Here is a 12,489-nt window from a genome sequence, read left to right on the forward strand (position 1 = left end):
TTTGCTATAGTACTACCTATATATATCTATATCATTCTCACAGCAAATAATTTATCAGCTTGCACTAAGATATTAACTTAATTGGTTAAGAACATAGTAAAAGCATCTTTATTGGTTATATGTACAGTTGAGATATGTACATATTATTGTAGCAGGCAATCCACACCCCATGCTGCAGAGGAAAGCTGAATAAACTTCAAGGTCCCTACCAGTCTGACCTGGAGGTAAATTCCATCCCAACTCAAAAACTTGTGATCAGTTTGGCCCTGAGAATGTGAGGAAGATATACCAGCCAGGCATTTATGAAATAGGATTCTTTGTACTACCTCAGAGTACTGGTCCACTCCACTCAGTGTCCTGTCTCCAGCTCTGGCCAATCTCTGATGCTTCAGAGAAAGCCAGAACATCCCTCGCCCCCACCCACCCACCCACATAATGCATCTGGCCAACTGTGCATTGGGGGGAAAATTCCTTTCTGACCCCTGCAGACAACAAGCTGAAGCCCAGATGCCTGTTAATTTCACCAGGAGTTAGATGTATATAAAGGTCGCAGGGTCAGATCCCTAGCCATTTAATATGCTCTCACGGTTCTCTTGATACAAAATTCCATGACAATTATACATTCACGAAGTCAAGGGTATATTGTATAGTAGCCAGATATTGAGGGAGTTATTTAAAAGAGATAGGCACTACTCTCTAAGTTAATTATATCAATTAGAAGTACAGTCACTAAATTGGAAATACCTAAAATGGTGTATTGGATTAACAAAACTTTGAATATATTAGTTACACAAAACTTAATTTAGTAAATGAAATAGGAACTATGGGAAGATTGGGGAATGGGGGGTTGCTAATGAATATACTGAGAGAATTATTCTGCTGTTAAACATGGCATGTAGTCTTCCATTTCCAATTTTCTGTGGTAACTCACTTGTTTCAATTCTTTATGCAGCAGGGAAATGAGGCCAGGGTGCTCTAGACCAATTCTCCTATGGCACAGAGCTACTAGAATGCAAGAAAGCAGAAGCCAGACTTCACAGAGACAGAGTACAAGAATAGTGGCCACAGAGTGGAGGCCTGTAGACACCAGAAAGGAATTTTCAAAAGATTCAAAGTTGGGTGCCTAACTCCCTTTGGCTCATTTGAAAATGCCAATCTATATCAACTAGGTAAGAATTTATGTGGCAGCAAGGTACCTCACCTAAAACTAGTGTGAAAACACATGAAAGAAACCTAACAAGATCAAATTAAAATAAGAATTTTAATACAAGATGAGTAAAGGGAGGAGTAAGTACATATCCAAGAGGTTATGAAGTGTCTTCAAAGGAAAGCTAAATGTAGAGGCCTTTTCCTGCAAAGTTTAAATAAGTGGCTACTACAGAACATGGCCATAACTCCACTTCCCTGTATTGGGACATTGTTACCACGACCTTTCCCAAAAATTCTCCATGAAAAAGCCGAAGTATTTATTATGAAAGTTCTATTCACAGTTCCACAGTTAAGGTTGAATTTGCATTAAAGAAGGGTTGCAATCACTTTGTAATGAAGAAACTGTGTACCCTCCTCAAAATTGCAGCATTCAATTTTTTAGTACAAAATGAATTTGCTGGGAATTTACAAGTAAATTAGTTAATCTGCTTGAATTAATTAAAAAATTGATCTTTGAAGAAATTTAGCATCCTCTTCAAAACGTATCATAGCTTCATAGCTAAATGAAGAAACTCTGTCATGAACAATAATGACACAATAACTCTTAATCCTACACATTTCTTTTAAAAAACTACACATTTCATCAGATCTATTCAGCAGGAAGGACCAGAAGTAAAAACACATGAGGTGATGTGCAATGAAATTCGGAGGAAAAGCATAGGAGAAAAGTGGGATGGTGTGCATAATGGAAAGTAAGGGGCAGGAGAGTGGGTTAAACACACATTTAAGGTATCTAAACAACTTCAATTCCAACCTGTAGTGACACCATTCAGTAACCCAATAAGACAATTCTGGTAGCGCATAATACTATTTGTAGTCCCAGACTAGAGTAAACTGACTTTTAAGGACACATTAAGATTTTCTATTTTTGTCACTACAGGAGGAAGTGAAGTTTGTTTGGGTTCCTTAACTGTGCCTTTCCACTGCTTAACATGTATGCATTTCTGTTAAATTTAACCTTCACTCTGAATTTTCAGTGTTTGTAATGTTTGAGGTTGTTTTAATTACAACATTCCTGCAATGTTTTTATTCATAAATCACTAGTATGTATGCAACCTTAAATCTGGTTTTAGGTAGTTTAAATCCACGACTAGAAAATAATCATGAAAACGTCACACCTCATAGTACCCCTATTTCATCACATTTATTCAAATGACTATTTCTACTATATCAGAATCTGCAGGATAATCACATGTAGTCAAAGCCTGTACATTCAATTAAAATAAATTAAAAGGAAACATAAGCAGATCAAATATTCATTTGCTTTTCTTTCACCTTTTCTCATAATCTGTCATGGCAATGTGACCAAGTAGATAGCAAAAATTCATCAACACAGCTTGAAATTACCTTTCACCAACTATATACTTCCTTAAATCTATCGTTTTTCCATTTTGAATGTATTTAAGAAATGCCATTTCACACTTTAGAGTACTTAGAAAATGACGTTCAAAGTACTTTTGCAATTTGTTAACCTAGAACCCCGGTATGCATACAAGCCTAACTCAACTGAAACATTTTGTCTATGTTAGATTCTAAGCTCATTTATGTTATACATGTTTGTACAGTTTAAGCAGTGTCAGCACTTGCTAATTAATCCTACTTTATATAGCTAATAACTTTGCAAATTCCCAAATGGTGAGTTGTTATAAAAAGGGAGAGGAGAATAAGTAAGAGAGAGCTACAAGGAGGGTGAAAAGAAAAGAAGTACCTGTGGCACCTTAGAGACTAACACATTTATTAGAGCGTAAGCTTTCGTGAGCTACAGCTACAGCTCACGAAAGCTTATGCTCTAATAAATGTGTTAGTCTCTAAGGTGCCACAAGTACCCCTTTTCTTTTTACGGATACAGACTAACACGGCTGCTACTCTGAAAGGAGGGTAAAGAAGCAGAGTGAAAAGAAAGAGGGTGAGAAAAGCAGAAGAGAAGAGATGGGAATGTAAAAAAAAGGGAGAATAGCAAATAACGTAAGAGAAGAGACAAAAAGAATGATGAGGGGAGAGAAAAGGAAAGATTTAGAAGGAAAAAGAACCGATGGATTTACCAGTATTAATTTCAGCTAGTGAATCAAATAAATAATTTGAACTAAAAATAACACGTCCTTAGAGGGAAAGTGGATGGGTAAAGAGGAAGAAGAATCACTTGAAAGAGAGTGTAATCTTCAATTTCTTCCACTTCAAAATAAGTCACATTTTCCCCCCTAATAAATTTCCCTTGTTCCTTTTTTAAAATTATGTACATCATTGACTGTGCTAGTGGATCCCCAAGACCCCCAATTTTTTCCCTCCATTAATTAGTTCACTCAGATGCTCACATGAAGGATTTAGGAAACGTTACAAGAATACAGCTTAGAAGTCAACAGCAGAAAATAGGACAGAAGAAAGCTATATATAAATGTTAAAATATCACGGCCTGTTAATAGTTTGAGACAACAGAACATGTTTCTGGTGTTAGAAATTCTCTCTCAGCAAACTGAGGGGAATGAAGGACATAAATTTACACCGTGTAGAGGTTAAGCACAGGAGTTTATTACGTACAGCGCTGACTGTTACCTTGCTTATTAGGCTTAGAGACACTGTTAATTAATTGATTACAATGGAATATACGGATTTTTTATGGGCAGGGGAAAGTGGCAGGGTAGGCAGTCCAATATCCCCGGATAGGTTTAGCTGCAAGACATGATAGCACAGTAGCCAATGGTTAAAGGCTTACATAATGTCTCTGCTCATGGTCTCAAGTTAACAAATTAACATTTAGCATTTAATTATTACTTTAATAAATGGTATTAGTATAAAATATATATTGAATTTTGATTTAGGGTGCATAGGAATGAAGTAGCTCCTTTGATTGTCTAACCGATACATATCTAGGGGTAAAAGCAAAGAAACAGTGAAAGTATATGGCAATAAAGATTGTCTTTTAAGTTGCTTATTTGTGTTTTAAGGCAGGCATTGGTCCCTGGGAAAGGGAGGTGGGAGGAGGCCATATCTTATACTGACATGCTTGAACCTTTTATAAACTCAAGGTTGGATGCGTGGGAAGAACATCTCCCTACAGAAGAAACTATTACAACAGAAACAGGGCTTCTTTGTTCTATTTGCAACTTTGAATAAGACACAATTATTGCCCCAACATTTGGTGTTTTGCTGACCAGGCATATTTTAGCAAAAGCAAGGTTATCTTTGGTTATTTTGCTTTCTCTTAGCTATTGCTAGCCCTCTGACCTCTTGACCAAACTCTGGACTTTGAGCCTGTACACAAATCCATATACCAGGTTATTACATTAGCAATGGATTTTAACCCTTCAGTGAAACAACAGCATTTTTGGCAATGATTCAAGAAATGTTCACAAAATTATGTTTTTAACAAATATTTGACACCTGGAGTGAGGAATAACAGAATTAACATCAAATGTAGCTGCACTTGGAATTTAAGAATTCTAATTCTGAGCACCTGGGATTACAGGCTCACCATAGTTACATTTCAAAGCAGATACTATAGAATACATATTAAACAGATTAAATACTTTGCCAGTGATCTAACTGAAAAAAACTTATCACAAAACAAATTAAAAGTTGTATCACAACATCTGGCAATAATATTAAATATTTTAATTGCTACATTTGACAGAACTAGGATCTAGTGTGCCAACTGCCAGCACTGAAACTGTCTGACCAAGTTTTATTAGTAAAAAAACCCTACTTTCCAAACATTAACCTACCTAAAGGTTGTAGTAAGTATCTCCTAGTGTTGAATATTCTCGCTACTCCCGCCAATGTTAATACCCATGTCTCAGCCCATTGTTTCTCTGCTGTATCCCTTGAATGATGAATGAGAATATTGCCTCCTCCTGACTCAATCTTCTCTTTGTCAGCTGTCGTGGAAGACTCTCTAACCCTATCCAACAGGTGAAACAGAACCTACGATATTCAGAAAAAGGATGCATTGATTATTTAAGTCACATATTTCAACTTATGCAAATGTAACAAGGAAATAAAATTGCACACATTTTCCCCCTTTCCCTGTCAAGTCCCAGAAAGCACCCTATTTCACCCAGCCTTCTCCGCACCTGTGGAGGTGCGGGTACCTGAATCAGCCAGCTGATCAGATAAGTTGACACGTGGATCTTGAGATGATGAAGGGCTACTATCATCATGATCAGAAACTTTGAGAATATCCTTAGTGCTAATAAAAGACCAACACACTGACAATGCTCTTTCCCAGAGAAAATCTGAGAAACCTATGAAGTGCCTCTTTAGTAGGTATGTGCATTTGTCTCTCCTTTAGATTGGCTGATGCCCAGAGATCAATAGGTCTGAAGTGCCACGCAGATGGCATGTGTGACAACAGAATCAAGCTAGGTATGATCATAGTGGAACATGAGTCGTACGGGGCACAAGCAGTCTGCCCAGGTTCTAGGTCAAAGGGATTTTCACACATAGGCTTGATTGGCTGAAGAGGGCCAGAAACAGAAGTGGCAGAAAAGCTAAGCCTTCTATTAGATCAGCCCAGTCACATGGATAAGGAATTACTTTTTTCCATGTGCTCTTCTCCGGGGAAAAGGAAGTTGCTTTAATTTTTTCAAGTAGAAACAAGATCCATGTCTTCCTTTCTATCTGAGGTAGAAGGAAGACTGGGTCTTTGCTGGCCATGCTGCTCTCACAAAGGGCACCAAAATTTTATGCAAAGGAATCATGCATCTACCTGTGTGGAGAGACTAAGAATGAGCAAAACAACAGTCCAAGACCAGAGGACACAAACTGAAATACTGGTGTCAATTTCATGAGCACATTTGTGTGGAGGGAAAAAAAAAATCAAGATGATGTAAAAATGGTGATAAGCTAGCCTAGGGGCAGCACAGAAGGAAAAAGATACCAACTGGAAGCTTTAAAAAAGTTTAAGATAAAATAGTTGCTAGCTACTTTGTGTGTGTACATTATATATTATCTTTTAAAATCGTATAAGGATTAAAACTGGTATTACAATAAGAACGTGTAAGAGACTGAGACTACCAAAATGTGGATGCTGTATTCTACAGCAGCTTTTTACTCAGTACCTTCCATATAACTGTGTGCCATGTTGAATGTTGAAGTAAAGTTCCATGGGCACCAATTGTAGAAAACAATGTCTGTCCAGCACTCTTTCTAACTGCAGGTCGTGGATCTACACACAGTTCCCCCAGCTTGGCATAGAGACAGAGCCAAAGGCAGTCAAATGGCGGTGCTGGGTGGAAAGGACGGTTTAACAACACTCCTTTCTCTTCTGCCTGCTTCTGCAATACTGCTTCCTCTTTGTTCAGCTCTTTTTCAATGGTTTCACCTCTTTGGAAGAAATAATCTGAAATATTCCACTACAAACAAAAAAATTTAGGAACACATTTTATGTATGGAAAAAATAAATATTTAAATACACATTGATAATTGCTCTGATTGTAAAGGAACAAAGTGTTTCTAATTTTCCCATTTTAAAGTGTACTGCAAAAATGTCCTAAGCAACTCTTAGCTCTACTGATTAGAGAAGGATTACATTTAATTATTCTTAAAAACAGAATATCAAGAACTATATTTATTTCCAGGCTTCAGTTTTTAGGCTCTCAAATTGAATATACAAACTGAAATATCAGAAAAGGATTATTAAAATCTATAATGTTTCTACTAAAAATGTTGATAATCATAATATCTCTGCAACTCCATTCATTTTACATAATCATGCTTGTTACAATAATAATTTACTTAAAGATAAATTCTTATCACTACATTTACATTGACTTCAGTGGGAGTTTTATGAGAGAATGACATGCAGTTTCTGGCCTTTATCGGGATAACAGTCTAGGCATTAACAAAATTAATTAAATAAAAGCCACACTAATCCCCATTATGAACGCAAATGAAACTCACCAGCAAACCAATTGATGTTAGGCTAATGTTTAGTTCTTGATTGTGAAGTCCAAAGCTTCCTGCAACTTCAACAACTATTTGTAGGCAAGTGCATGGCATTGTTGGTAGGAAGTCTGTCACAACCAACTGAAGACACTGGAATGCAGTCCGTATTAAGGACTCCCTTGAGGAAATTGAAATAAGGTACATGTTTTTTTTTTAAGAGGGTACAAATCATTCTATTGTTATCCACCAGGACGCAACATTACTATAGAAGGATAATCAGATTTACACACTTGCTCTAGAGTCAAGCAAAATTTGAAATACATCTAGGATTTGTCCCAACTGGGGAAAAAAGATGTTTGTGGGTTTTGTGTGGACTTTTGTTTTGCTGTTCTTAAGAATGTGTTAGCTAGCACATTCTAAATTCTAATGCAGAGAAGGCAAGTTGTACTTTGGCACGTTGGCTAAACCAACTGAAGCACAGGCTCCCCCAACTCTGCCAGCTTTCACATGCTGAGGTACAACTTGCTTGTCTAACTGGAGTTTTAGAACTTGTCAGCTAGAACATGCTAGCTAACATGCTATAATACATCTTTATCCTTGGCAAAATAAACCCTAAATTACGTGGCAAGACTGAACTGGCCTGCAGAAAGTGGCAGGAAAGGAACAAACCAAGGAGGAATGGCAGGATGCAGCTAAGCAACTGGATGTAGCAGGAGAGCGTGTCTAACACTAACCCCCCTTTCTTCACTTTTCTTTTCATTTTACAGTGTTAAACCAAAAATCTTAGTAGTATAATTAAAGCTGCTGTTTCTACTTGTTCTGAGTTGACATGGAAACATTCAAAGACGAAGTGGTTGCAAGGAAACGTCAGTGGCTTCAAACAAGTAGATGCTATTTCAGCCTCTAAGGTGCCACAAGTACTCCTTTTCTTTTTGCGGTTACAGACTAACACGGCTGCTACTCTGAATCCTGTACAGAAGTTATTATCCATGCACAGTAGCCGTTCTGAAGCTGATGTGGAAGTCCTTGTTAAGGGCAGACATTCCTGCGTGTACACACTTATGCCCTTAGTTAGAAACTAGAGGATCCAGTCCAGTCAGATCCAGCTCAGACTTGCAGGGACAAGATGGAGCTGGCAGGGGTAACCCAGACAATCTATGGATTGACTCTCAATACAGTTTCCTGTAATTTTACAAAAGTCAGTGGGATTGAGATTAGAAAACCCCATAAAAAAGGAATCGCGGACTGGAGTCAACTCCTTTGTGAGCTGTACTACATCACTGAATCAAAGACACCATTTGAGCCTAACAGCTACAGAAACTGTAAGGTTTTTTCCTTATTTCAAGTTGTGTGTGCACTCTGTTTTGTGGATGCTGAAACAAGTGGTTATGTGGTACAACTATTTTATCTAATTGTCACTATGCCTATGGTGAGACTACATGAAAGAAGATTATCTCTGATTGTCAGAGGTCCTGATGACTGTATTTTCTGAGAGGTTTGAATAGAAATATATTTTAGGGTTTAGGCCAGTGTTATATGCTTCATTTTAAAGGAAAATAACTCTCTAATTAGTGATGTTAGTCTAGCTAGGGTATGATGTAACTGCTGTGCTGTAATGGTTTATCTTTGGAGTGTTATCCAGTAAAAAGACATCTGAAATTGCTAATTGTGTGTGTAACTGTCTTATGGCAGAGACTGGTACAGGATTCCTAAGAAAAGGAAAATGAATCATCTTGTAATTTCCACTTTTAATATTCAGAGGGTTCCTTTGGAAATTCAACTGTAAACTGTGAAAATACTGTAAATCAAATAGAAGAGTTCTGTAGCACACAGCACATATAACCTACATAGGTTATACGTAGGTTATATACTATTGTATTCAAGCTTCACTCTGGAGCTTCCCTAGTATTTGACCCGGAGTTCACCATGCTTGGATTATAGAATTATATATAATTCTGGATTATGGCTCAATCCAGAACATAAATTCAGAGAAGGTCCAGAGTGTAGTCTGAATAGAGGTGCATCAGTTCTATAATGGCTGAGCCCTGTGAATAAAATGTTTGTTTTCAGTTACCAAGCTCTACAACTAAGAAAAAAAAACAGTTACCTATCTTTTGTAACTGCTGTTCTTCGAGAGGCGTTGCTCATGTCCATTACAGGTGTTTGTGCACCCACATGCACAGTCATCGGAGATTTTTGCCTTAGCAGTATCTGTAGGGTCATCTGTAGCATCCCCTTGAGTGCCACGCTCATGTGTTGGTATATTAGGCGCTGACGATCCTATGCCCTCTCAGTTCCAACTCCGACTGAGGGGTAGGAGGGCGGGTAATGGAACAGACATGAGCAACACATCTCGAAGAACAAGTTACAAAAGGTAGATAACCGTTCGTTCTTCTTCGAGTGCTTGCTCATGTCAATTCCGTTCTAGGTGACTCACAAACAGTATCCTCGGAGCTGGGTTCAGAGTTCACGGTCTTGTGGCTTTTAACATTGCTCTACAGAAGCCAGCATCTTCCCGGGCCTGCTGGGTAAGTACCAGGGTGAAAGTAACTTAAAGGACTTACCATTACACTTGAGTCCTGAGGGGGGCGTGGCCTCAACTGGAAGAGGTGGGGCCTTTAAATCAAGATTTAAAGGCCACAGGGCTCCAGCTGTGACTGGGAGCCCCAGGGCCTTTAAATCACCCCAGAGCTACCAGCTGCAGAGGCAGCTGAGCCCTGGGCCTCAGGGGTGAATTAAAGGGCTCGGGGCTCTGGCCGCTGCGGAGCTCCGGGCCCTTCAAATCACTGCAGGAACCCTGCTGCTGCTACCCTGGGGCTCCGGCAGCGGGGCTTAGGCGCTGCTTTGAAGGGCCCTGGGCTCCCTGCTTACTTTCACGTCTGGTAAGTGCATAATGGGACGAGAACGTGTGGATGAACAATCAGATGACTGCCCTAGAGATATCCTGGACAGACTAGGAAAACTGCTGAGGAGGCTTACGCCTTGGTTGAATGGGCAGTTACAATTGCCAGAGGTGGCACCTTTGCCTGATTGTAGCAGCAGCGAATGCAGGCAGTGATCTAAGAAGAAATTCTTTGAATGGACACTGAATGATCTTTCATCCTGTCGGCCACTGCAATGAACAATTGCAACGACTTGCGAATTGGCTTGGTCCTTCAATTTAGAAGGCTGGCGCTCTTCTGACATCTAGGGAATGCAATCTACACTCCTCCTCTGACTTATGTGGCTTTGGAAAAAAAGACAGGTAAGTAAATGTCGTGGCCTGTATGAAACTGCTAGACCACCTTGGGTAGAAAAGCCAGGTGCGGCTGCAGCTGGATCTTGTCTTGTAGAAGACCATGTAGGGTGGTTCTGAGGAAAGCGCCCTAATCTCAGAGACCCAGCAGGCAGATGTTATTGCAACTAGGAATGTGACTTTCCAGGACAGAAGGAGGAGAGAGCAGGAAGCCAGAGGCTCGAAGGGGCGTCCCGTGAGTCGTGACAGCACAAGATTCAGGTCCCATTGTGGAATAGGGTCCCTGATGTGCGGGTACAGACGCTCAAGGCCCTTGAGAAACCTGGCAGTCATGTCCTGGACAAAAACCAACCTACCCTCGAGCAGTGGATGGAAGGCGGAAATAGCGGTCAAGTGGACTTTGATAGTTGAAAGGGACAATTAGATGCAGGAGGTAGTCCAGGATCAACTGCAGCAAGGCCACTCAGGCCGAATACCTTTATCCGAGGTCCAACAAGCGAACCACTTCCATTTGGCCAGGTAGGTTGCTCTGGTGGAGGGCTTTCTGCTGCCCAGCAGGACCTACTGGACAGTGGCTGAGCACTCCTGCTCCTCTGTATTTAACCATGCAGCAGCCAAGCCATCAAGTGCAGCGCCACCAGGTTCAGGTGCAGAAGACTGCTGTGGTTCTGGGACAGCAGGTCTGGCCTGAGCGGCAGCTGTAACAGAGCAGCCACCGAGCGGTCCAGAAGTGTGACGAACCAGTGCTGGCGTGGCCAAACGGCACTATGAGGATCACTTTCGCTCTGCTTGATTTTCATGAGGACTATGTGAATCAGCTGCACTGGAGGGAAGGCAAACAACAGAGCCCCCAACCACTGGAGCAGAAAAACGTCCAATGGGGAACCTCTGTCAATCCCCGTAATTGAGAGGAAAACGTGGCATTTCCAGTTCTGCCTGGATGTGAACAGGTCCACCTGGGGAGTCCCCCACCTCTGGAAGATGGAGCTGAACACTTCTGAGTGCAGGGACCACTCGTAGCGAGACAAGAAGGTCCTACTGAGGTGATCTGCCAAAGTGTTCCTGGCCCTGGAGAGGTGTGAGGCTACAAGATGGATGCCATGTTGTACACAGTAGTTCCAGAGCTTGAGGGCTTCCTCACAAAGGTCAGGTGGTGTGGCTCCGCCCTGCTTGATATAGAACATAGCCGCTGTATTGTCCATCAGGACCTGGACCATCCTGCTTTTTAAGTGAGGTACGAAGGCTTGGTAGGCCAGGAGAACCACTCTCAGCTTCCTAATGCTGAAGTGTAGGGGGTGATCCTGACTCGACCAATGATGCTGCATGCTGACATTGCCCAGGTGGGCTTCCCACCCCAGATCTGAGGCATCAGAGATGAGGGTCACCAATGGGGATAGAGCCGCAAAGGGAACTCTCACCAACACCAATGCAGGACTCTGCCACCAGGTGAGTGACGACAGTATGAGGTCCAGGACCCTGGCCACATGGTCCATGCTGTGTCTGTTGGGGACATAGACCAACGCCAGCCATATCTGCACGGGCTGAGGCGAAGCCGCACATGGCAAACCACATATGTGCAGGCCACCATGTGCCTCAATAAGTGCAGGCACATGTGAGCAGTAGTAAGAGGATGGTCTTGCATTCATAAGATGAGGTCCACCATGGCTTGGAACTGAGCCGCGGGGAGGAAGGCTCTGGCCTGAGTAGAGTTGAGTACCACTCCAATTAACTCTATGTATTGTAGCAGAATTGAGGTTGATTTTTTTCTCATTTATTAACAGCCTCAAGTTGTGACAGGTGGAACAAACAAAATGGAGATGCTGCCGCACTGGATCCCGAGACCAACCCTTTATTTGCCAATCATCAAGGTATGGGTAAATTTGAACACCCCAGCACCTCAGGTAAGCAGCATCTAGTGCTATGCAATTCTTGAACACTCTTGGGGCTGATGGGAGACTGAATGGCAATGAATGGCATGAACTGGAAATGGCATTGGCTCAGCGTAAAATGAAGGAAGCACCTGTGCCCTGGGAAAATGGAAATATGCATCCTTCAGGTCGAGGGCAGCGTACCAGTCTCCCGGATCCAGGTAGGGGATGATGGAGGCCAGGAAGACCATGAGAAACTTCAACTTTTTGAGAGACTTGTTGAGACGACGCAAGTCC

The 12,489-nt window shown here is 41.2% G+C and overlaps 1 protein-coding gene across 4 annotated transcripts in view; it reads right to left on the reverse strand.

Moving 5' to 3' along the window:
• The window catches only part of MON2 (MON2 regulator of endosome-to-Golgi trafficking), a 156,879-nt gene that overhangs the window by 41,155 nt on the left and 103,235 nt on the right, over positions 1–12,489 (reverse strand). For all 4 annotated transcript variants that reach the window (XR_007354601.2, XM_048835935.2, XM_048835934.2 and 1 more), the window contains 3 exons: positions 7,105–7,267; positions 6,264–6,557; positions 4,929–5,127 (listed from right to left, as the gene is read on the reverse strand). Coding sequence is in view for 3 of the 4 variants with exons in the window: in XM_048835935.2 (XP_048691892.2) it covers positions 4,929–5,127; positions 6,264–6,557; positions 7,105–7,267 (656 nt within the window). In the remaining variant the exon portion in view is untranslated. The remainder of the gene's footprint in view (positions 1–4,928; positions 5,128–6,263; positions 6,558–7,104; positions 7,268–12,489) is intronic.

This window comes from Caretta caretta, chromosome 1 (genome assembly GCF_965140235.1).
Source record: "Caretta caretta isolate rCarCar2 chromosome 1, rCarCar1.hap1, whole genome shotgun sequence".
Taxonomy (NCBI): Eukaryota; Metazoa; Chordata; order Testudines; family Cheloniidae; genus Caretta; species Caretta caretta.